The sequence below is a fragment of the Tachyglossus aculeatus genome, chromosome 9 (assembly GCF_015852505.1).
Source record: "Tachyglossus aculeatus isolate mTacAcu1 chromosome 9, mTacAcu1.pri, whole genome shotgun sequence".
In the NCBI taxonomy this organism is placed as follows: Eukaryota; Metazoa; Chordata; class Mammalia; order Monotremata; family Tachyglossidae; genus Tachyglossus; species Tachyglossus aculeatus.
The window spans coordinates 65,182,117-65,208,612 of record NC_052074.1 but is presented as its reverse complement, the minus strand read 5'-3'; the positions used below and the strand labels follow the sequence as shown (position 1 = coordinate 65,208,612).

At 45.6% G+C, this 26,496-nt stretch overlaps 1 protein-coding gene across 1 annotated transcript in view; it reads right to left on the bottom strand.

Moving 5' to 3' along the window:
* ZSWIM2 (zinc finger SWIM-type containing 2) overlaps nt 1–26,496 on the bottom strand; it is a 47,409-nt gene that overhangs the window by 8,155 nt on the left and 12,758 nt on the right. The window contains exons 2-8 of the mRNA XM_038750903.1: nt 23,008–23,084; nt 19,730–19,770; nt 16,339–16,549; nt 13,381–13,632; nt 5,708–5,792; nt 4,248–4,369; nt 1,293–1,446 (exon numbers count right to left, since the gene is read on the bottom strand). Coding sequence (XP_038606831.1) covers nt 1,293–1,446; nt 4,248–4,369; nt 5,708–5,792; nt 13,381–13,632; nt 16,339–16,549; nt 19,730–19,770; nt 23,008–23,084 — 942 coding nt within the window. The remainder of the gene's footprint in view (nt 1–1,292; nt 1,447–4,247; nt 4,370–5,707; nt 5,793–13,380; nt 13,633–16,338; nt 16,550–19,729; nt 19,771–23,007; nt 23,085–26,496) is intronic.

The window sequence follows — 26,496 nt, the reverse complement described above, 5'->3', positions numbered from 1 at the left end:
GGGATTAAGCTTGGAAGCCCCGTGGGACACGGACTGTGTCCAATCTGGTTTTGTACAGATCTATTACACTATTTATTTTACTTGTACATATTTGCTATTCTATTTATTTTGTTAATGATGCGTATCTAGATTTACTTGTATTTATTCTGATGATGTGACACCTGTCCACATGTTTTGTTGTGTGTCTCCGCCTTCTAGACTGTGAGCCCATTAATAATAAAATATTAATAATAATAATGGTATTTGTTAGGCGCTTACTATGTGCAAAGCACTGTTCTAAGTGCTGGGGAGGTTACAAGGTGATCAGGTTGTCCCACGGGGGGCTTACAGTCTTAATCCCCATTTTACAGATGAGGTAACTGAGGCACAGGAAAGTTAAGTGACTTGCCCAAAGTCACACAGCTGACAATTGGCAGAGCTGGGATTTGAACCCATGGCCTCTGACTCCAAAGCCCGGGCTCTTTCCACTGAGCCATGCTGCTTCTCATTGTTCGGTAGGGACTGTCTCTATCTGTTGCCAACTTGTACTTCCCAAGCGCTTAGTACAGTGGTCTGCACACAGTAAGCGCTCAATAAATACGATTGAATGAGTGAATGAATGAATGAATTAGCTTGTGTCTAATCGAGCACTTAGTACAGTGCCAGGTGCACAGTAAGTGCTTAACGTATACCATAAACAAAAAACTAAACATGATAGTTTCCACTGTACCCTGTGGCAATGGGTTAGGAGATATCGCCAACACTTCCGACCTCTGCAGCAAGCTTCATTATGCAAAATGAAGCAGCGTGGCTCAGTGGAAAGAGCACGGGCTTGGGAGCCAGAGATCATGGGTTCTAATCCCAGCTCTGCCAAATGTCTGCTGGGTGACCTTGGGGAAGTCACTTCACTTCTCTGAGCCTCAGTGACCTCATCTGTAAAATGGGGATAAAGACTGTGAGCCCCACGTGGGGCAAGCTGATCACCTTATATCCCCTGCAGTGCTTCAAACAGTGCTTTGCACATAGTAAGCACTTAACAAATGCCATTATTATTATTATTATTAATAAAATGAGCACTGCTAATGGTAAAACCAACCATCACAATCCTGTAATCATCTGCAAAATTCCAAGGAGGAAATAGGTTATTTACCCATGATTGCTTTCATCACTGTAAGCGCTTAGTACAGTGCTCTGCACACAGTAAGCGCTCAATAAATACGATTGAATGAATGGAGACTGGGCAGTGCGAAAGCGTGCTGTCCTCAAACAAAGCGTGACGACTAAAATACTTTCCAACACCGAGTTGTCTTTACCTTGTGATTGCACGGCAGGAATCTGACATCTTGACCAGGGCAAAAACTCTTCAAGCAGAGTCGACACTGGAGTCCTGGGGAGAGCAGCTTACTGTTCTTCGTGACTGGAATGAGCGGCAATATCTTAATAACGTGCTTTGGGGTGCAACTGGGCCTGGATGATAAAGAAATGGGTATTGAGAAGTGAACTTGGATTTCAGCCGGTATTTCGGAAAGAATGGTCTGTGTCCAATGCACCCAAATGGCAAAGTAGAAAACCCTCCTGGTTCTGTAAGAATTATTATTATTCCTTCATTCTGAAACTTTTTGGTCTGGCTTTAAAGCTGAAGAATGAGTGGTCATCATCACCATCATCATCAGTGGTATTTATTGAGCTCTTACTTTGTGCAGACCACTGAACTAAGTCCTTGAGAGACTATGAGTTGGCAGACACATCCCCTGCCCACAGTAAACTTAACTTATCCATTTCTGTGTATGATGTCAACGCTTAGAACAATGCTCGGCACATAGTAAGCGCTTAACAAATGCCATTATTATTATTATTATTCACCCCTTTTTATATATAACGTCTGTCCAGGACGCACACTGTGCTGAGCATTGTGATAAACCCTGGAGAGAGGTGTCAGGACACTGACACCGTGCACATTCTCTCCCCCCTCTAATAATAATAATAATAATGATGGTATTTGTTAAGCGCTTACTATGCGCAAAGCACTTTTTTTAATGACATTTATTAAGCGCTTACTATGTGCAAAGCACTGTTTGAAGCACTGGGGAGGTTACAAGGTGATCAGTTTGTCCCACATGGGGCTCACAGTCTTAATCCCCATTTTACAGATCAGGTAACTGGGGCACAGAGAAGTGAAGTGACTTGCCCAAAGTCACACAGCTGACAATTGGCAGGGTTGGGATTTGAACCCATGACCTCTGACTCCAAAGCCCGGGCTCTTTCCACTGAGCCACGCCGCTCGCTGAGGGCAGGGATTTTATCTCTTTATGGCTATATCGTACTTTCCCCAGAACTGAGTATAGTGCTCTGCCCAGGGTAAGTGCTCAATAAATACGACTGAATGAATCGAATCAGAAATTTCCCGACCAACGGAGGAGTCAGTTTAAAAGACGGTGGGGAAAGAGCGGACAGACCTGAAAAAAAAAATAAAGGGGTAAATTTAGGTCAAATGTCTTCTCCACTTTGAAGACACTTTGAGAAGCAGCCCGACCCAGTGAAAGGAGCATGACCCTTGGAGTCAGAGGACCTGGGTTCTAATCCCACCTCCACCACGTGTCGGCTGTGTGTGACCTTAGACAAGTCACTTATCTGTGCCTCGGTGACCTCATCTGGAAAATGGGGATTAAGACTGTGAGCCCCAGTGCTTAGTACAGTGCCTGGGACTTAGTAATGGTTAACAAATACCATTAACGAAAGGTGACACATTTTTGCCCCTTTTATATGTCCCCAAAAGCTTGATAATAGTGATCAGTTACCACAGGGAAGCAGCGTGGTTCAGTGGAAAGAGCCCGGGCTTGGGAGTCAGAGGTTCTAATCCCGGCTCTGTCACTTATCAGCTGTGTGACTTTGGGCAAGTCACTTAACTTCTCTGTGCCTCAATTACCTCATCTGGAAAATGGGGATTAAGACTGTGAGCCCCATGTGGGACAACCTGATTGCCTTGTATCTTCCCCAGTGCTTAGAACAGTGCTTGGCACATAGCGCTTAACAAATACCAAAATTATTATTATTATTGCACCCAGGGCTTAGGCACTGAAAGCATCAAGCTTATTTCGGCTTTTGCATTTTCTCATTTTTTTTTTGTTTTGTTTTATGGTATTTGCTAAGCATTTCTATTTTCCAGGAACTGTGCTAAGCACTGGGATAGGTACACGCTCATCTTTTTTTTAAACCTCTGTTTTTTAAAGCCAGCTTAAGTAGTATACTTAGAGTTTAAAAATTAAACCTTTCAGGGAAAGTAATAATGCCAAATTTCAAGTCACCAGGAAGAAATGGTAGAGCAGACAAAAAAGAGCATTCACAAAATAACTTTTCCTTCTACCTTTAGGTTAGAATAGGATATTTGTTGCCAAATTGTACTTTCCAAGCGCTTAATACAGTGCTCTGCACACAGTAAGCACTCAATAAATATGATTGAATTAATTCATTCATTCACTCAATCGTATTTATTGAGCGCTTACTGTGTGCAGAGCACTGTACTAAGCACTTGGGAAGTACAAGTTGGCAACATATAAAGACGGTCCCTACCCAACAGTGGGCTCACAGTCTAGAATGGTGTTATCAAATGGTGGGGCTTTCATTCATTCAATCGTATTTATTGAGCGCTTACTGTGTGCAGAGCACTGTACTAAGCGCTTGGGAAGTACAAGTTGGCAACATATAAAGACGGTCCCTACCCAACAGTGGGCTCACAGTCTAGAATGGTGTTATCAAATGGTGGGGCTTTCATTCATTCAATCGTATTTATTGAGCGCTTACTGTGTGCAGAGCACTGTACTAAGCGCTTGGGAAGTACAAGTTGGCAACATATAGAGACTTTCAGTGTTTTCAGGAATCTAATTTGGCCTTATCATTCAATCATATTTATTGAGTGCTTACTGTGTACAGAGCACTGTACTAAGTGCTTCCACATTTAAAAGTAGGAGGGGACTTTTCTCAATGGAAACGAACTGCTGGAACGATCCTAAATTGCAAGTATGAGAATCACTAACTGAAATAAGACTAGGTGATTCTAGACTGTGAGCCTGTTGTTGGGTAGGGACCGTCTCTATATGTTGCCAACTTGTACTTCCCAAGCACTTAGTACAGTGCTCTGCACACAGTAAGCGCTCAGTAAATACGATTGAATGAATGAATCCACAAGTGAAGAGATTAATTCAGAGGGTCCAATGAGGGTGTTTCGGAACTAAATGGAGCATTTTGAATTCTGCTTAGAAGCCTCTTGCCTTTCTTGAAGGGGTAGCATATCTTCTTCATTGTATTTTTCAGGATCTGTTCTTCTGCCATTTCCATCTGGAAGAGGCAATTGGGAATTTCTCTCAAGTGATCTCCACTTCTGATTCCTTTTCTGGGGTGGATAAGAACAGTTCATCATCGATTTTTTTTACACACATTCGATTTGGGGGTAAAAACTCTGGATAGAATACCTGTAGTTACCGAATGAACTAAAGAGATGACTGTTTTCTCTAGTCAATCTTTCTAAAGTGATTGGCCCATCGCTCTGGGACTCACCACAAAGTGGGAATCTCAGAGACCAATTCTCCAAATGCCTGAGTTCGGTCGTAAGTTGGGAACTCTGAGAGAATCATTATACAACAGTTCATTACTTCACGCATCATGCATAAGTCCCTTGGAAACCTCTAGTTTTCATCTGAGATAGTAAATGCTCCTTCCAAAATTCCCGAAATTATTACCGGGAAGCAAATTAAGGCAGCTGAAGAATTGGGTTCACTCTGAGGATCACTCTCTGTTCTTGTGTTTTCAATCAATCACATTTATTAAGCACTTACTGTGTGCAATGTGCTATACTTGGGAGAGTACAATATAGCAGAGTTGGTAATAACAATAATGATGGCATTTATTAAGTGCTTACTACGTGCAAAGCACTGTTCTAAGCGCAGGTAGACATGTTCCCTACCCACAAGGAGCTTACAGTCTAGAGATGAGTTTACAGTCTAGAGACTATCGAATGTGGCATTTTATTATTCTATTGAAATTCAATTCCATGAGGATCCAACCAACTGCCCTCACGTTTTGAAGTTTGTACAGACAATCGGAGAAGCAGCGTGGCTCAGGGGGAAGAGCCCGGGCTTTAGAGTCAGAGATCATGGGTTCAAATCTCAGGTCTGCCACTTAGCTGTGTGACTTTGGGCAAGTCACTTCACTTCTCTGGGCCTCAGTTACCTCAACTGTAAAATGGGGATTAATACCGTGAGCGCCCCGTGGGACAACCTGATCACCTTGTAACCTCCCCAGTGCTTAGAACAGTGCTTTGCACATAGTAAGCACTTACTAAACGCCATCATTATTATTATTATGAATCAGGGTTGCTACGTTAACCAAACCAGCCACACTGAGACAACACGGGGCTACTTTAGGAGTAGGCATAGAATCACTAGATGCTTTTTGATGTTTTCATTCATGTTTTAAAATTTTGAGCATTGACTGGTCATTCAGACCCATTTCTGAAGGGAATTGAACAAAGGAAAATTTATCTGTTGACTCAGATGTACTCAGGGTTCTGGCAAGCACCAAATTAGACAGTAATTCCACCCCAGAGCCCTCATTTCAGCAAACCTGCCTGCCTGGCTGATGGAGAGACAGATGGAAGGCACTTGAGGTTTTCCCAGCATAGGGGGCCTGTTCCCTCCCTCCTGCTGACACTACTCACAGCTTAATTCAGTACCTTTCGAAAGACAAAAAGATGCAAGGGATGGCAGCAACTGTTAAAACATTCATGGCACAAGTGATAATCGGCACATTCAGTGCACCTAAAAATATCAATAGAGAAACAGTTAGGAGGACTCAAAGGCATTTATGAAATGCTAATTTTAAAAATCGTATTATTCCTTGTGTAATTTGCACGCCTACCTCTGGTATTCTCTTAAAATTGTTATCATTGATTTTGGAAGCTTTAGAAATTTTACAGAAAGCATGAACTGCATTCCCAAGGGAATTCCCTAATTGAGTCTTTCTGGGGAAAAAAGCAACAAATACCTGAGTAGTAATTGGATGAGTTCAAGAAACCATCACAGGATCACTGGGGAACCTGGTTTCCAGTGATTCTGAGGAGCCTGCAGTGGCGATCTCCAGAGAAACGAGTTCAGTGTCCACACCACTAGCATATCAAAGCTCAGAAAGTCTGTTTTAATAGAGTTTTTCAGAAATACCAAATGTCCATACTGAAAATCCTCAAGGGGAGGGCAGTCTACTGTTTTATGCTTCCAAGTACCCAAAGCTCTCTGGATGCAGAAAGGGATTGATAAATGATGATGACGATCATGGTGATGATGAAGATGAATACAGGAGTATTTTCTGTCATCTGAAATTTGGTTTAGGGAATAACTGGGACTCTTCAGTGTATAGATGATGTGCTGACCAAAGGAGGTGCTCAAAACTATGATATCCTTTAATTATAATCCTTTAACTTACTGTTTCCCAGGAGCAGACAAAATTCTCCAGCCACACACATGAAAGCTTTTTTTCTGGCTATCGAAGGGCAGTCAGGCCTAAACCCCCCGACTCTGAAGAATTTCTGGGGGCCTGAAGAGATATCCCAGGGTTGGGACTGGGACAGCCCTGAGAAATCTGAGTTATAGTCTGATGATGCAGCAGAGGGTTGGGCAGTGTGGTGACCCTCTGGGATTTCTCCTGACTTCAGAACTTGCCCACCGCTTCAGGAACTCTCAAGGCCAGGAATTTGCCTCCCTTGGAGAAGACTCCCCGAAGAAGCTGGGGTTGCCATACAGGCCTGTAGGACTTGATTATTTGAGATTACTTACAGCCCAGTGTAATTGGGTGTTCGGTTTTTTTGGCTCCCGAAATGCATTTAAATGGGGCCGATAACCAGCTCAATGAAAAAGTTTAGGCGTGTTTCAAGTGATGACTTGCTTCCTTGTTATTATTATTGTTGGTGTGATATTAGTTAAGCACTTCCTAAGTACCAGGCACTGTACTAAGCACTGGGGCGGATGCAAGCAAATCGGGTTGGACACAGTCCCTGTCCCACGTGGGGCTCGCAGTCTCGATCCCCATTTTACAGATGAGGTAACTGAGGCACAGAGGCGTTAGGTGACTTGCCCGGAGGTCACCCAGCAGACAAGCGGCAAAGCCGGGATTAGAACCCCTGACCTTCCCAGGCCCGTAGTCTACTCAGTCTGCCAGGCTGCTTTTCCAAGATATATTTCAATAAGAAGTATTGTTGAAATATATCTCGATTTAGCAAGCGTTGAGGTGAAAAATGAAGGGAGATCGCAGTTCCCCCCTAGTAAGGGAATCATCTTGTCAATCAGCTTGGGAGTCGGAGGTCATGGGTTCTAATCCTGGCTCCGCCACTTGTCAGCTGTGTGACCTTGGGCAAGCCACTTAACTTCTCTGGGCCTCAGTTACCTCATCTGTAAAATGGGGATGAAGACTGTGAGCCCCATGTGGCACAACCTGATCACCTTGTATCCCCCCAGCGCTTAGAACAGTGCTTTGCACATAGTAAGCGCTTAACAAATGCCATCATCATTATTATTATTATATAACTACTGAGTAACATCATGACGTCTCTTCACACATTTATATGTTAGGGGAAGAATATGTTGGCCATATTGCGAGTAGAACAGTGAAGTTAATAACGATGATTTTGATATCTGTTAAGAGCTTACCAAAAAATATACTAAGAACTGGGGTAGAGACAATATAGAGAAGCGGTGGATAGAGTCTGGTTCTTGTGTATCAGGAGCTGGGTTCTAATCCTGACTCTTCCATTTGTCTGCTGGGTAACAACGGACAAGTCACTTCGCTTCATTTTGCCTCGATTAGCTCATTTGCAAAATGGGGATTAAGACTGCGAGCCCCATATGGGACAGGGCCTTTGTCCAACCTGATTAGCTTGTATGATGGTATTTGTTAAGCACTTACTTTGTGAAAAGCACTGTTCTAAGTGCTGGGGAGGTTGCAAGGTGATCACAGTTTTAATCCTCATTTTAATCACAATTTTACAGATGTGGTAACTCAGGCCCGGAGAAGTTAAGTGACCTGCCCAAAGTCACACAGGTGACAGTTGGCGGAGCCGGGATTTGAATCCATGACCTCTGACTCCAAAGCCCGGGCTCTTTTCCACTGAGACATGCTGCTACCCCAATGCTTAGTACAATGCCCGGCACATAGTTGACTTGACACCTGTCCACGTGTTTTGTTTTGTTGTCTGTCTCCCCCCTCTAGACTGTGAGCCCGTTGTTGGGTCGGGACCGTCTCTATATGTTGCCGACTTGTACTTCCCAAGCGCTTAGTACAGTGCTCTGCACACAGTAAGTGCTCAATAAATGATTGAATGAATAGTAAGTGCTTAATAATAATAATAATAATAATGGCATTTGTTAAGCGCTTACTATGAGCAGAGCACTGTTCTAAGCGCTGGGGGGGATACAAGGTGATCAAGTTGTTAATCAATCAATCAATCAATCGTATTTATTGAGCGCTTACTGTGTGCAGTGCACTGTACTAAGCGCTTGGGAAGTACAAGTTGGCAACATATAGAGACAGTCCCTACCAAACAGTGGGCTCACAGTCTAAAAGGGGGAGACAGAGAACAAAACCAAACATACTAACAAAATAGAATAGATATGTACAGGAAAAATAAATAAATAAATAAATAAATAAATATGTACAAACATATATACATATATACAGCTGCTGTGGGGAAGGGAAGGAGGTAAGATGGGGGGATGGAGAGGGGGACGAGGGGGAGAGGAAGGAAGGGGCTCAGTCTGGGAAGGCCTCCTGGAGGAGGTGAGCTCTCAGTAGGGCCTTGAAGGGAGGAAGAGAGCTAGCTTGGCGGATGGGCAGAGGGAGGGCATTCCAGGCCCGGGGGATGACATGGGCCGGGGGTCGATGGCGGGACAGGCGAGAACGAGGCCTAACGGTGAGGAGATTAGCGGCGGAGGAGCGGAGGGTGCGGGCTGGGCTGGAGAAGGAGAGAAGGGAGGTGAGGTAGGAGGGGGCGAGGTGATGGACAGCCTTGAAGCCCAGGGTGAGGAGTTTCTGCCTGATGTGCAGCTTGACTGGTAGCCACTGGAGATTTTTGAGGAGGGGAGTAATATGCCCAGAGCGTTTCTGGACAAAGACAATCCAGGCAGCGGCATGAAGTATGGATTGAAGTGGGGAGAGACACGAGGATGGGAGATCAGAGAGAAGGCTGATGCAGTAGTCCAGATGGGATAGGATGAGAGCTTTAACGAGCAGGGTAGCGGTTTTGATGGAGAAGAAAGGGCGGATCTTGGCAATGTTGCGGAGCCGAGACCCGCAGGTTTTGGTGACGGCTTGGATGTGAGGGGTGAATGAGAGAGCGGAGTCGAGGATGACACCAAGGTTGCGGGCTTGTGAGACGGGAAGGATGGTAGTGCCGTCAACAGAGATGGGAAAGTCAGGGAGAGGGCAGGGTTTGGGAGGGAAGACAAGGAGTTCAGTCTTGGACATGTTGAGTTTTAGGTGGCGGGCAGACATCCAGATGGAGATGTCCTGAAGGCAGGAGGAGATGTGAGCCTGGAGGGAGGGGGAGAGAGCAGGGGCAGAGATGGAGATCTGGGTGTCATTAGCCTAGAGATGATAGTTGAAGCCGTGGAAGTGAATGAGGTCACCAAGGGAGTGAGTGTAGATCGAGAAACAGAAGGGGACCGAGAACTGAACCTTGGGGAACCCCCACAGTAAGAGGACGGGAGGGGGAGGAGGAGCCTGCAAAAGAGACTGAGAATGAACTGCCGGAGAGATAAGAGGGGAACCAGCAGAGGATGGAGTCTGTGAAGCCAAGGTCGGATAGCGTGTTGAGGAGAAGGGAGTGGTCCACAGTGTCGAAGGCAGCTGAGAGGTTGAGGAGGCTTAGGACAGAGTATGAGCCGTTGGATTTGGCAAGCAGGAGGTCATTGGTGACCTTTGAGAGGGCAGTTTCCGTGGAATGTAGGGGACGGAAGCCAGACTGGAGGGGGTCGAGGAGAGAGTTGGTGTTGAGGAATTCGAGGCAGCGCGTGTAGACAACTCGTTCAAGGAGTTTGGAAAGGAATGGTAGGAGGGATATGGGCGATAACTAGAAGGTGCGGTGGGGTCAAGAGAGGGTTTTTTTAGGATGGGAGAGACATGGGCATGTTTGAAGGCAGAGGGGAAGTTGTCCCACATGGGGCTCACAGTCTTAATCCCCATTTTACAGATGAGGGAACTGAGGCTCAGAGAAGTTAAGTGACTTACCCAAGGTCACACAGCAGACATGTGGCGGAGCCGGGATTCGAACCCATGATCTATGACTCCAAAGCCCGGGCTCTTTCCACTGAGCCACGCTGCTTAACAAATACCATTTTACACACACACACACACACACACACACACACACACACGCAGGAAAGAGAGTGGGTATTTTATCCCCAAATTTTACACTTGAGGAAACTGAGGCATAGATATTAAATGACATGGCCAAGGTCTTACAGCAGGCAAGTGAGAAGCAGTGTGGCCTAGTGGAAAGAGCAAGGGCCTGGACGTCAGAGGACCTGGGTTCCAAACCGTGATCTTCCACTTTTTGGCCGTGTGACCTTGGGCAAGTCACCTAACTCCTTTGGGCCTCAGTTACCTCATCTTGAAAATGGAGATTAAGAATGTGAGGGCCATGTGGTCATGGACCCTGTCCAACCTGATTATCTTGGATCTACCCCGGTGCTTAGTACAGTGTCTGGCACATAGTAAGCGCTTAACAAATACCATAAAAAAAAGTGGCAGAGTTGGGATTAGAACCCAGGTTTCCTAACTCTCAGGCCTGGGCTCTTTCCACTACGTGATGTTGCAAACTGTTATGTAGTTTTTTTATGGCATTTGCTAAGCGCCTACTATATGCCAGTCACTGCACTAAGTGTCACGGTAGATACAAGTTAATCGAGTCAGACGCAGTCCCTGTCCCACATGGGGCTCGCAGTCTTAATCCCCATTTTACAGATGAGGTCACTGAGGCCCAGAGAAGCTAAGTAATAATAATGATGGCATTTATTAAGCGCTTACTATGTGCAAGGCACTGTTCTAAGCGCTGGAGTGACTTGCCCAAGGTCACACAGCAGACAAGAGGTGAAGAAGGGATTAGAATCCAGGTCCTTCTGACGCCTAGGTTGGTGGGTGGTCTATCCACTAGCCCATGCTGCTTCAGTATTGTTAAGATGCCACGTAAACAACTGCGGGATGTCGCATACTCTTTGGGAACAGGAGCAGTTTCCAGGGCAGCCTGGAAGACCAGAATCTTCTGGAAATTCTGCCAACAATCACAGATAATAATAATAATAATAATACTGGTATTTGTTAAGCACTTACTATGTGCAAAGCACTGTTCTAAGCGCTGGGGAGGTTACAAGGTGATGAGGTGGTCCCACAGGGGGCTCACAGTCTTCATCCCCATTTTACAGGTGAGGTAACTGAGGCACAGAGATGTTAAGTGGCATCTAACAGATGCTGTCTCCCTGTTCCTTTATTGGCTCAGAAAAGCTGACTCACAGCTCAGTAACAGAGCAGAAGTAATACAGTCGGAGAAATAGTATTAAGTAGTAATCATTGTATTTATCACTCATGATATTCGGGAAGAGCTTATCACAGGCCAAATGCTGTTCTACGCGCTGGGGTAGATAATGATCAATCAGTCAATCGTATTTATTGAGCGCTTACTGTGTGCAGAGCACTGTACTAAGCACTTGGGAAGTACAAGTTGGCAACATATAGAGACGGTCCCTACCCAACAGTGGGCGCATTTGTTAAGCGCTTACTAGGTGCCAAGCACTGTTCTAAGCGCTGGGGAGGTTACAAGGTGATCAGGTTGTCCCACGGGGGGCTCACAGTCTTCATCCCCATTTTATGGATGAGGTAACTGAGGCCCAGAGAAGTTAAGTGACTTGCCCAAAGTCACACTGCTGACAGTTGGCAGAGCCGGGATTTGAACCCGTGACCGTGGACTACAAAGCCCAGGCTCTTTCCACTGAGCCACGCTGCAGATACAAATGAATTCATTCATTCAATTCATTCAATCGTATTTATTGCGCATTTACTGTGTGCAGAGCACTGTACTAAGCGCTTGATAATAATAATAATAATAATAATAATAATGGCATTTGTTAAGCGCTTACTATGCGCAAAGCACTGTTCTAAGCGCTGGGGGGGATACAAATTGATCACATTGTCCCGCGTGGGGCTCACAGTCATCCTCCCCATTTTACAGATGAGGTAACTGAGGCTATGAGAAGTTGTGACTTGCCCAACGTCACACAGCAGACATGTGGCAGAGCCGTGAATCAGGCTGGATACAGTCCCTCCCCCTCCTGGGGCTCACAATCGAAGTAGAAAGGAGAGCAGGTATTGAATCCCCATTTTTATAGTTGAGGAAACTGAGGCACGGAGAAGTTAAGTGCCTTGCCCAAGGTAATGAGCAAGCAAGCGGCAGAAACCAGAACTAAAACTCATGTCCTCTGATTCCTTGGCCAGTGCTTTTTCCACTAGGCCACACTGCTTCCCAAAGCCTGCCTGTCTGCCTTTCCCAGGAAGCACTAATCCCAGCTCCACATGTCTGCTATGTGACCTTGGGCAAGTCACTTAACTTCTCTGTGCCTCAGTTACCTCATCTATAAAATGGGAATTAACAGTGAGCCCTATGTGGGAACGGGGCTGTGTCCATCCTGATGATCTTGTCTCTACCCCAGAGCTTAGTAGCAATCAATGGTTCAAGATTACGGAGTGCTCACTGTGTGCAGAGCATTGTACTAAGGGCTCAGGAGAGTCCAGTATAACGGCATTAGTAGACACATTTCCACCCCCATGTGCTTACGGACTAAGCGTGAGGGAGGTAACAATGTAGAAATGTTCCTCCTCTTGTGGAACGTTTTTCCGTCTGCTCCTCTTTTTAGCTGATTCAAAAGAATAAAGTCTCAACAAGATCAAAATCAGATTCCAAGATTAAACAAGAAATTGGAGCTAGTCAATTCTGTTCTTTCACGCTGGCATTTATAAGGTAGTCGAGAGGAAACCTAGGAATTCATATTGGCATTTATAAGGCAGGAAACCTAGGGAAAATAACTATGTGATCAATTTTGTGGGGAGAAGCAATATTTCCATATGCCAGAGAGCCAAGTGTCAGGCATTAGGAATAGAAAATTGGGGAAATGGACAATTCTAGAATGAAAAATAAAAGAAACCCGTGCTAATCTAGACTGTGAACCCGTTGTCGGGTAGGGACCGTCTCTATATGTTGCCGACTTGTACTTCCCAAGAGCTTAGTCCAGCGCTCTGCACACAGTAAGCGCTCAATAAATACGATTGAATGGACTGAACGAATAATCTTCCAAGTAGGGATCTGCCTACCTGTAACATTTTCCTTCAATTGGAAATCTTCTGCAGTTATTACAGGGGATTCCCAGGTGTTTGTCCAGGGGTTCTTTCTCCGCTGCTGTCACAAGTTTGCTGGAGTTTCTAAATTCCTCCAAAATGTGCTTTAATGGTGCGAACTCTGCCCTGCACAGAGGACACTTCACCAGAGAGTCGGCCTTTAAATCGCCTTGGTGGTCAGCCCAGATCTTCATACATTTGATATGAACACTGTTACCACAACCGTCCCTACGGGAAGTGAGTAAAACGAGATTAGGACAGGCAGGCTTCCCACTTAATAACACGAGCAAACACCAAGCAGCTTAACACTGATTTCTCCAGTCACTCCATCATCAGCTACGGGCCTGCAAAATGTTTTTGAATTTATGCTTTTATTACGGACTGACGAGGGTCCGGTGTTTCCGCAGTTACTGGGCATCAGATTTGGTGCTTAAAGCCTGCGGTTTCATTTCTAACGTCAGTGCGTACCAGAGCTTTGATCAAATCAGCGCTTAGAACAGCGCTTGGCACATAGGAAGCGCTTAAGAAATCCCATCGCTGCTAAATTAGTCTCGACGAATATTTCAGAAATTACAAAACTACAGAACCCCTAGGCCCGCCTCGCCACCACAGTAACTCCCTGCACTTTCTCCCCCTTCAAATCTACCTAACTGCAGGCCTCCGCCAACTTCAAAGCGCTCTTCAAATTTTAGGAGGCGTTATCTCATCAATTTTCTTCTCCCCAGCTGTATCCGCTCAACAGCACGGCATTAGAGAAGCAGCGTGACTCAGTGGAAAGAGCCCGGGCTTTGGAGTCAGAGGTCAGGGGTTCAAATCCCAGCTCCACCGATTGTCAGCTGTGTGACTTTGGGCAAGTCACTTCACTTCTCTGCGCCTCAGTTCCCTCATCTGGAAAATGGGGATGAGGACTGTGAGCCCCACGTGGGACAACCTGATCACCTTGTATCCACCCAGCGCTTAGAACAGTGCTTTGCACATAGTAAGTGCTTAACAAATACCATTATTATTAGTAGTAGTAGTAGTAGTTTACCTTCGCGCATATTTAAGTATCTATCCAACGCTTTCAGTTCCCTTTTCCCTTCTAACTGAAAATGATTTTGTGTTTTTCTCCTACATCAGATTGTGAAGTCCTTGGCACCAATCAGTCGATCAGTCGTATTGCAAAGCACTGTACTAAGCACTCGGGAGAGTACAATATGAGTTGGTAGATATATTCCCTTCCCAAAATGATCTTTCAGTGCAGAGGGGGAGACAGACATGAAAATAGATTACGGATGTGTATGTAAGGACTGTGGGGCTGAGCTTGGGGTAAATAAAGGGTATAAATATAAGTGCAAGGGGAATACAGAAGGGAGCGGGAATAGGACAACAGGGATTTAGTTAGAAAAGGCCTGTTTTTAGGAGATTTAGGCCTAATAAGGCTTTGAAGGTGGGGAGAGTGAGCATCTGTTGGATACGAAGAGGGAGGGAATTCCAGGCCAGAGACAGGACACAGACAAGGGGTTGGCGGCAAGATGGATGAAATCGAGGTGCCTTGAAGTGGTTGCTAGAGGGAAAGGAATGTGTTAGGTTATATAGTAGAAAATCAGTGAGGTAAGATAAGAGGGGGCAAGGTGATTGAGTGGTCTAAAAACTTAGGGTGAGGAGTTTCTGTTTGATGAGGTGGTGGACAGGCAGCCACTGGAAGGAGAGGGGAAACGTGGGCTGAACAATTGTTTTTACAAAAATGATGTGGACAGCAGAGCCAAGTATGGACTAGAGTGGGGAGAGACAGGAGACAGGGAGGTCAGCAAAGACCTCCCCTTCTAGACTGTGAGCCCGTTGTTGGGTAGGGACCATCTCTATATGTTGCCAACTTGTACTTCCCAAGCGCTTAGAACAGTGCTCTGCGCACAGTAAGCGCTCAATAAATACGATTGAATGAAAGAGGCCAGTGCAGGATAGGATAAAAGCTTGGTTTAAGGTGATAGCAGTTTAGATGGAGAGGAAAGAATGGATTGAGAAGCAGTACGGCCTAGTGAATAGAGGACGGGGCTGGGAGTCAGAAGGACCTGAGTTCTAGTCCCAGCTTTGCCATTCGTCTGCCGTATGACCTTGGGCAAGTCTCTTTGTGCTTCAGTTACCTCATCTGTAAAATGGGGATTAGGACCGTGAACCCCATGTGGGCCAGGGACTGTGTCCAATCTGTTTACCAATGATTATTTTAGATCAGATTATTTTAGATTTTATGTAGCTACCTCAGCACTTGGAACAGTGCCCGGCACATAGTAAGCACTTAACAATTCCCAGAAAAAAGGATTTTAGCAATGTTGTGAAGGTTGAACCATCAGGATTTGGTGACAGAATGGATGGATAGGTTAAAGGAGTCTGATGAGTCCGGGATAATAGCAAGGTAACGGCAGACTTGTGAGAAAGGGAGGATAGTGGTGCTTTTTACAGTGATGGGAAAGTCAGAGGGAGGACGAAGTGTAGGCGGGAAGATGAGGACTTCAGTTTTGGACACGTCTAGTGTGTGATTCTGGTGGGCATCCGAGTAGAGATTCCTGAAGGCAGGAGGAAATACGAGCCTGAAGGGAAGGAGAGTGATCGGGGTTGGAGAGGTCGATTTGGGAATGATGGGTGAAGCCATGGAAGTGAATGAGTTTTCCAAGATTGTAGATGGAGAAGGGAAGGGGACTCAGAAGTGAGCCTGGAGGAATTCCCACAGTTAAGAGGATGGGAGGCAGAGGAGGAGCCTGCAAAAGAGACAAAAATACTAAAAATACTATCGACTGAATGATTATACCCCTGAGTAAGAATCAATTGAGCCTATGTTGAGCCCAGTATTCAAAGCTTTCTACCATGCTTATGTAATGAATCGTAGTATTTCAAATGCTTAAGGTAAGTCATTTTAGAATATACACTCCCCTAAATTTCTGACATAAAAGGAAAAACCTGCAATAAGTGACTGGAAGCTTTTTTTCCAATAATACTTCTTGACAGATAGGGCAGACATCCTGCGTATCAATTGTTTTCTGTTTAATCTGGCCATCTTCTTCTTTTTGTGGAACTTTAGCGGATTGGTCAAGTTGAGTTCTCTGACCTTGATGTAATCCATTCAGAATTTCATCGATCTCTCGTTCCCCAAGACCTAAACGCGAAGCATCTCAGACAGAACAAAACAAAAACCTCAAAACCAGCAATTCCTTAAACACACGGAAATAGTATAATATACTTCCTAGGGGTTTAGCGCTTTCTTGAAGCAGGAGGAAAATTGAATGGCCAAACTGCGGCTTCTAAGCCACACAGGCTTTTCTCCACCTGCCGAGCAGCTTGCGGCCTAGTGGAAAGAGCAGGGGTTTGAGAGTCAGAGGGCCTGAGTTCTAATCACGGCTCCGCCACTTACCTACTGGGTGACTTGGGGTAAGTCACCTAAATGCCTCGGTTCCCTCATCTACAAAATGGAGAATCAATACAGCAGTGTCCCTCCTACTTGGCTGTGAGTCCAAAATGGGACCCGATCATCTGTGGGTGGGGAACATATCTACCAACTCTATTACAGTGTACCCTCCCAAGTGCTTAGTACAGTGCTCTGCATACAGTAAGTGCTCAATAAATAATAATAATGATGGTATTTGTTAAGCGCTTACAATGTGCAAAGCACCATTCTAAGTGCTGGGGAGGATACGTGGTGAGCAGGTTGTCCCGCGTGGGGCTCACAGTCTTCATCCCCATTTTCCAGATGAGGGAACTGAGGCACAGAGAAGTGAAGGGACCTGCCCAAAGTCACACAGCAGACAACTGTGAGCCCGTTGTTGGGTAGGGACCATCTCTAAATGTTGCCAACTTGTACTTCCCAAGCTTAGTGCGGTGCTCTGCACCCAGTAAGTGCTCAATACATACGATTGAATGAATGAATTGGCGGAGCTGGGATTTGAACCCACGACCTCTGACTCCCAAGCCCGTGCTCTTTCCACTGAGCCCCGCTGCTTGATGGATTGGTACAGTGGTTGGAACGCAATAAGAGCTTAACAAATACCACAGTTCATTCATTGTCGGATTTATTGAGCGCTTACGGTGTGCAGAGCACTGTACTGAGCGCTTGGGAAGTCCAAGTCGGCAACATAGAGAGACGGTCCCTACCCAACAACGGGCTCACGGTCTAGAAGGGGGAGACAGGCGACAAAATGAAACACGGAGACACGTGGGCCGTGATGGGGGGCTGCAGGGTGCCCAGATTCCAGCCTCTTTGCCTGTGGCAGCAGTAATGTCTCTCCCCGCCGTGGTCCCGGGAAGTGGAATGATTCCCAGTCCCAAACCAGTCACTGCCCTGGACATCTCATTGCTCATCACCAGTACTCATTTCCACGCTTCCCCCTCCGCCTTATAATAACTCTAAATGTGGCATTTGTTCAGCACCATAGTCTCCACCATACAGTCAGATACAGTCCTTATCCCTCATGGGGCTCGCTGGATATGTGGGAGCTACTGAATCCCCATTTTACAGACAAGGAGGAAACTGAGGCACAGAGAAGTTAAGTGACTTGTCCAAGGTCACACACCGGGGAAGTGGTGGAGCTGGAATTAGAACCTAGGGCCTTTGACTCCCAAGTCGTCTTCCTTCCCGGGCCAACCTCATTCCCCCAGCCGCTTTCCAAATTTGCGTGGCTCAGTGGAAAAGAGCCCGGGCTTTGGAGCCAGAGGTCACGGGTTCAAATGCCGGCTCCGCCAAGTGTCAGCTGTGTGACTTTGGGCAAGTCACTTCACTTCTCTGGGCCTCAGTTACCTCATCTGGAAAATGGGGATGAAGACTGTGAGCCCCACAGGGGACAACCTGATCACCTTTGTAAACCTCCCCGGTGCTTAGAACAGTGCTTGACACATAGTAAGCGCTTAATAAATGCCATTTAAAAAAAAAATCGCTTTCTGCTTCTCATTGCTAACCGTTTCTCTCCCTCCCCTCCCCAACCTGGGAAGCCTGCTCGCCATCCTCTGAAAGGATTTTTCGTTCTGAATCTGTAACACTAAGAAGAGTATGTTTTCCATCTGTGGCTCTTCGGCCACGCCTGAGTGGATGAAACATTTCATCGATTTTCACAAATGCCAGCAACTCATTAGAGAAACCAATATGTTAATTTTGTAATTTTTCCCATCAAGTCTACTTCAGGAGTTTAATAGTACAGCATCTACTGATCTGATGTCAAAATAGCAAGGTCAGAGAGAAAATAAATGTCTTCACACATTTGAAGGAGTACCATTCAGGAAATGGAGAAAGTTCTCCACCTTTAAATCAGAGGAAGAAATCGATTTACTATGAAAAAGGCTTTAGGATATAAGGAAAAGTTTTCCAGGAGGTTAAGGTTGTGAGACAGTGGGATGAGTTATGGAAGAAGATTTGGAATCTTGGTTGCCTGAAGGTTTTTCAGAGTAGGAAGGAATCTCAGGGATCATAGATGGTTTGCATATGGTCTTGCCAGCAGACGATAACCTCTAAAGGTCTCTGGCAGCACGCGATTCTATGGAACTTAATACAATTTTTTACAAAAAGGGAGAGACTTTGGATAAGTAGTATTTACAAAATGAATAGATAACCCTACTTATTTTCCTAGAGAGACATTTTCAATCATCTAGGAGACAGGGAATAACTTTTAGTACTACACTAATTTATTAAAGGAAACTGAGTCATTTGAAATAACTTTTTAAAAATCACATCTAGGCTAAAGTACATCTTTAGACAATTCCTCGACAATCGGACTACCATTAAAAGAAACAATACTAATGGAAAACTGCAACATGGCTTTAGAGTGATACGAATAGTTGGAACTGTGACTAAAATCTGATATTTTTCTGTGTTTTATGAGCTACACACTCTTTGTCATCAGTTGAGGCCTTTGGTGTAAGGAAGCGTCTGAATCATTGAGATTTTTCCTTGATCAGGTACTATCCAGATGGAAATCAAAGTCCCCCTTGCATTGAAAATGTTTTAATACTCAAACTCGGTGGTCCATTGCTTCGTATATATTGGTCATACCTTTTCTGTACTCAGACTCTCTATCGATATTTTCCTTTGTCTTAAATAAAGGGTGTATGAGATTGAAAGTACTATTCCAGGAATGTAAGTGTTCCAACTACTTTAAGAAACAGTGAGCACTACAGTGGGTTCTGTGTATCAGCAGATAAATTGTTTCAATGCTCTCGATACTAAACCTGGAGATTTGCTGCTGTCGTAGACACTGTTTAGAGCCCAAGCATTTGGCCAAAACTATATTTTACAAAGCAAAATAGGCTCCAGCTCCTAGTGTATTCCCAATTTTTGAATCTGTAAAATTAGGTAAAGAATACTTACATTCATGATTTCTTGGAAGCTTGAATTTTTTCAGCAAAACCCTAACACCCGCAAGTAAAAAGGCAAAAAGCAGAAATGTTACACCATTTATGTTGAAATGCTTTAAAAGATAAAAAAACAAACCCCAAGACTATTACTTACACAATTTTACCTTTAAACTTTAAGGATAGTGACTCCAGGGGCAGCAGTGAAGCTGGTTTGGTCCTGTGATAGTGAGTTCACTGTAGGCCGGGAATGTGTCTTTATATTGTTATAGTCTACTCTCCCAAGCGCTTAGTACAGTGCTCTGCACACAGTAAGTGCTCAATTAATATAACTTCCAAAAAAAACGATGCTACACCGTTGTGACCGTGAAAGTTGTCTTCAACATATAGCTCAGCAAAAGATAAACTATAAAATCCAATTCTTTTTTTCTCTCACGGCATTTTTAATCAGTCAGTCGGCCGATCGGATTTACTGAGCTCTTATTGTGTGCAGAGCACTGTTCTAAGCACTTGGGAGAGTACTAAGTACCTTAGAGTTAGTAGTTAATAGACACAAGTCCTGTCATACACGCAGAGGGAGTGACAGACACTAGTATGTCTGAGAAGCAGCGTGGTTCAGTGGAAAGAGCCCGGGCTTTGGAGTCAGAGTTCATAGGTTCAAATCCCGGCTCCGCCAATTGTCAGCTGTGTGACTTTGGGCGAGTCACTTAACTTCTCTGGGCCTCAGTTACCTCATCTGGAAAATGGGGCTGAAGACTGTGAGCCCCCTATGGGACAACCTGATCACCTTGTAATCTCCCCAGCGCCTAGAACAGTGCTTTGCACAGAATAAGTGCTTAATAAATGCCATTATTATCAGTGGTAGTTGTAGTAGTATAATGAAGATGTTGGGAGAGGCAACAGGGTTCAAATGTGTGCGTGTGTCTAGATATATCTGCATACACACAAACGCACAAACGCACTTATATACGCACGCTGGAGGAACAGCAGGGCCCAGTGGAAAGATCACAGGCTTGGGAGTCATTCTGTATCAATCAATCAATCAATCGTATTTATTGAGCGCTTACTGTGTGCAGAGCACTGTACTAAGCGCTTGGGAAGTACAAGCTGGCGTCACCCTGACTTGCTCCCTCTGTTCTCCCCCAGCCCCCCCAGCCCCACAGCACTTCTGTATATTACTGTAATTTGGTTTATTTGAACTGATGCCCGTCATCCCCCTTTCTAGACTGTGAGCTTTTTGTGGGCAGGGAATGTCACAATTTATTGTTTTATTGTTCATTCATTCAATCGTATTTATTGAGCGCTTACTGTGTGCAGAGCACTGTACTGAGTGCTTGGGAAGTACAAGTCGGCGACCTATAGAGACGGTCCCTACCCAACAACGGGCTCACAGTCTAGATGGGGGAGACCGACAACAAAACAAAACGTGTGGACAGGTGTCAAGTCGTCAGAATAAATAGAAGTAAAGCTAGATGCTGGATCCCCCCTCCATCCCCCCGGCCTTACCTCCTTCCCTTCCCCACAGCACCTGTATATATGTATATATGTTTGTACGTATTTATTACTCTATTTATTTATTTATTTTACTTGTACATATCTATTCTATTTATTTTATTTTGTTAATATGTTTTATTTTGTTCTCTGTCTCCCCCTTCTAGACTGTGAGCCCACTGTTGGGTAGGGACCGTCTCTATACGTTGCCAACTTGTACTTCCCAAGCGCTTAATACAGTGCTCTGCACACAGTTAGCACTCAATAAATACAACTGATTGATTGATTGATTGATCATTAACAAAATAAGTAGAATAGTAACTTTCCCAAGTGCTCAGTACAGTACTCTGTGCACAGTCAGCGCTTAATAAATATGATTGAATGAATGAATGAACTCTGTTATATTGTACTCTCCCAAGCACTTAGTACAATGCTCTGCACACTGTAAGTGATCAATATATTCAATTGATTGATAATAATAATGGCATTTATTAAGCACTTACTACGTGCAAAGCACCCTTCTAAGCGCTGGGGAGGTTGGAAGGTTAATCAGCTTGTCCCATGGGGGGCTCACAGTCTCAATCCCCATTTTACAGACGAGGTAACTGAGGCCCAGAGAAGTTACGTGACTTGTCCAAAGTCACACAGCTGACAGTTGGTAGAGCCGGGATTTGAACCCATGACCTCTGACTTCAAAGCTTACACTCTTTCCACTGAACCACACTGCTTCCCAAGCAGCTAGTACAGTGCTCTGTACACAGTAAGTGATCAATAGATTCAATTGATTGATTGATCAGACTGGACACAGTCCATGTCCCATATGGTGCTCACAGTCTTAATGCCCACTTTAAAGATGAGGTAACTGAGGCACAGAGAAGTTAAGTGACTTGCCCAAAGTCACACAGCAGACAAGCGGTGGAGACAAATTTAGAATTCAGGTCCTTCTGACCCCAGGCCAGAGTCCCGGGCCCTATCCACTAGGCCAAGCTTGCTTTTAATAATAATAATGTTGGCATTTGTTAAGCGCTTACTATGTGCCAAGCGCTGTTCTAAGCGCTGGGGTAGATACAAGGCGATCAGGTTGTCCCACGTGGGGCTCACGGTCTTCATCCCCATTTTACAGGTGAGGTAACTGAGGCCCAGAGAAGTGAAGTGGCTTGCCCAAGGTCACCCAGCTGACAAGTGGCAGAGGTGGGATTAGAACCCACGACCTCCGACTCCCAAGCCTTTTATTCTTCTGAACAACAAATAGATTATTAGCTGAGTGGTTTGGCCTAGAAACTTTTTGCTTCTGGTTTTCACTTTGGTTTGGCCGCAGTCCTTTTCTGAAAGTCAGAAACTTGGTTTTGGGGAAACGGATAAACCTCAATCTATCCCTTATATACTTAAATCCTATAAACAATTTCGGATCATATCTCAATTTCTGGTGAATCTGACATAATAATAATATTAATAATGGCATTTGTTAGGTGCTTACTATGTACAAAGCACTGTTCTAAGCACTGGGGAGGATACAAGGTGATCAGGTTGTCCCACGGGGGGCTCCCGGTCTTAATCCCCATTTTCCAGATGAGGGAACCGAGGCACAGAGAAGTTCAGTGACTTGTCCAAAGTCACACAGCTGACAATTGGCAGAGCCGGAATTTGAACCCATGACGGGCAATACTTAATTTAGAAATACATAATGAAAAAATCTGTACTGAATTTTTAGACATATTTTATATTAATGAAGTCTGAATTTCCTTCAATCCGAACAAACGACTATGAGCAGTTACTAAGGAGTTTCTTTTGCCTGTCACTTACCAACAGATATGCTTACAGAGATAGTTTCTCTTCAGAAATGTGGTACAATTACAAGAATGCGGATCTCCAAGATATACCTTTCAAAGAAAAATGACATATTTTAAAAGTAATAGACAAACAGAGCTAATTGAAAAACCTGACCATGGCTGAGGTATAAAATTCTAGCAATGGACTTTACATATTTGTTTACATGGTTCGGTCTCTGTATGAATGTGTTTGTGGCTGAACAATAATAATAATAATAATAATGGCATTTATTAAGCACTTACTATGTGCAAAGCACTGTTCTAAGTGCTGGGGGGATACAAAGTGATCACGTTGTTCCACGGGAGGCTCACAGTTAATCCCCAATTTAAGGCCAATTTAAGGACCAAATCATGCACATAAAAAGACTGTCCCTTGTGGTTTATTTCAATGTTTTCAGTGCCTCTAACTGCCATTTCCTCTTGTCATTCAATCATATTTATTGAGCACTTACTGTGTGCGGAGCACCGTACTAAGAAGCTTGCTCATTCTAGGGGTTATCATATTTAATTTTCCGCTTTGTGCTTTTCTCCGCCGCGTAATCACTCCTATATTTAAAAATGTACAGAGAAGGGTGATACTCCCGCTCTAGACCGTAAACTCAAGTTGGGCAGGGAATGTGTCTGTGATACGGTTGTGTTGTATTCTCCCGAGCATTTAGCGTAGTGCTCTGCACACGGTAAGCACTTAATAAATATGACCGATTGACATATCACCCTTCTTCGATCCTCCCTTCCAATAAAATCTTACATCTCACTTGAATCCAGAATCCTGTGGGCTATACTGAAATCCCTATGTTCAGTTTCAGTGGAGTTAGAGACAGCCATTATTCATTCAGTCGCATTTACCGAGCTTTTACTATGTGCACAGCACTGGACTAAGCGCTTGGGAAGTACAAATCGGCAACACGTAGAGACGGTCCCTACCCAACAATGGGATCACGGTCTGTAAGGGAGCCCTTTGGGGCTCTCCAATATAATCCTTCAAAAGGCAGGGAAACACCACAAAAATAATTTGAAAGTAAACAGTTCAAAAACAAGAAGAAAAGTGCTTTTCCGAAACCCAAGGAAGACCGTTAGCATTGCATTCGGCACTTACAAAATCAACTTTGGCTTTCTAGCATTCTATTTCTATCTTTGGCGATAAAGAGATATATTTATGTCGGGATAACAAGGTCTGTAGGAAGAAGTAGGTTCCCAGAGTAGTTTTAGAACCAACTTTTAAGAAGAACAGTGCCTTCTGGCAACGCTAGACCCAATTTGTACAGCGATTCTTTGGAGGAGGGGGCAGCAGGATATAGTACGGGTTGGATTTGGATGGACAACCAGAGGGTTGAGAAGTTGACCCCTAATCCCATTTCCTGCTTCTAGTCAGGGCCGGATTTCTCCAGATAAAACCGGTGAATCTTTGGGAGGCGAAGTCAGAGCCAAATCCAAAGCAGGCGTTGGTGCCCTGAACTGCCCAGATGGCCGAAGCAGAGTCGGCCTGGCTCCCACCGGCCCTGGGGGCAAGAGGGGACTGAGTCAGAGTCAGGGCTGCGATGGAGCCCGACTGAAACTGGGGCTGGACTGGAGGTGGACTGAAACTGGGACTGGACTGGAGCTGGACTGGGCCAGGGCTGGAGCTGGACTGGAGCTGGAACTGGGCTGCAGGTGGACTGAAGCTGGGGCTGGACTGGAGCTGGACTGAAGCTGGGACTGGTTTGCAGGTGGACCAAAGCTGGGACTGGACTGGAGCTGGACTGAAGCTGGAATTGGTTTGCAGGTGGACCGAAGCTGGGACTGGACTGGAGCTGGGACTGGTTTGCAGGACTGGTTTGCAGGTGGACTGAAGCAGGGGCTGGACTGGAGCTGGACTGAAGCTGGAACTGGTTTGCAGGTGGACTGGACTGGACCTGGATTGGAGCTGGAACTGGTTTGCAGGTGGACCGAAGCTGGGACTGGACTGGAACTGGACTGAAGCTGGAACTTGTTTGCAGGTGGACTGAAGTTGGAACTGGTTTGCAGGTGGACTGAAGCTGGGACTGGACTGGAGCTGGGACTGAAGCTGGGACTGGTTTGCAGGTGGACTGAACCTGGGGCTGGACTGGAGCTGGACTGAAGCTGGGACTGGTTTGCAGGTGGGCCGAAGCTGGGACTGGACTGGAGCTGGGACTGAAGCTAGTACTGGTTTCAGGTGGACCAAAGCTGGGACTGGACTGGAGCTGGACTGAAGCTGGGACTGGACTGGAGCTGGGACTGGAGCTGGGACTGGTTTGCAGGTGGACCGAAGCTGGGACTGGACTGGAGCTGGACTGAAGCTGGGACTGGTTTGCAAGTGGACTGAAGCTGGGACTGGTTTGCCAGTGGACTGAAGCTGGGGCTGGACTGGAGCTGGACTGAAACTGGGACTGGTTTGCCGGTGGACTGAAACTGGGACTGGACTGGAGCTGGACTGAAGCTGGAACTGGTTTGCAGGTGGACTGAAGCTGGGACTGGACTGGAGCTGGACTGAAGCTGGGACTGGTTTGCAAGTGGACTGAAGCTGGAACTGGTTTGCCAGTGGACTGAAGCTGGGACTGGTTTGCCGGTGGACTGAAGCTGGGGCTGGACTGGAGCTGGACTGAAACTGGGACTGGTTTGCCGGTGGACCGAAGCTGGGACTGGACTGGACCTGGACTGAAGCTGGGACTGGTTTGCAGGTGGGCTGAAGCTGGGACTGGACTGGAGCTGGGACTGAAGCTAGGACTGGTTTCAGGTGGACCAAAGCTGGGGCTGTACTGGAGCTGGACTGAAGCTGGGACTGGTTTGCAGGTGGGCTGAAGCTGGGACTGGACTGGAGCTGGACTGAAGCTGGGACTGGTTTGCAAGTGGACTGAAGCTGGAACTGGTTTGCCAGTGGACTGAAGCTGGGGCTGGACTGGAGCTGGACTGAAACTGGGACTGGTTTGCAGGTGGACTGAAACTGGGACTGGACTGGAGCCAGACTGAAGCTGGAACTGGTTTGCAGGTGGACTAAAGCTGGGACTGGACTGGAGCGGGACTGAACCGGGACTGGTTTGCAGGTGGACTGAAACTGGGACTGGACTGGAGCTGGGACTCAGGTGGACCGAGCCCCCTTTTTCCTCTCCTCCTCCCCATCCCTCCTCCCTCCCTCCTCCTCCCCACTGCACCTGATTAAAGATTTGTACAGATTTATGACTCTATTCATTGCACTTGTCCATATTTACTATTCTGTTGATTTTGTTAATGATGTGCATCCAACTTGTACTTCCCAAGCGCTTAGTCCAGTGCTCTGCACACAGTAAGCGCTCAATAAATACGGTTGAATGAATGAATCTAGCTTTATATCTATTTGTTCTGACGACTTGACACCCGTCCACGTGTTTTGTTTTATTGTCTGTCTCCCCCCTCTAGACCGTGAGCCCGTTGTGGGGTAGGGACCGTCTCAAGATGTCGCCAACTTGGACTTCCCAAGCGCTTAGTA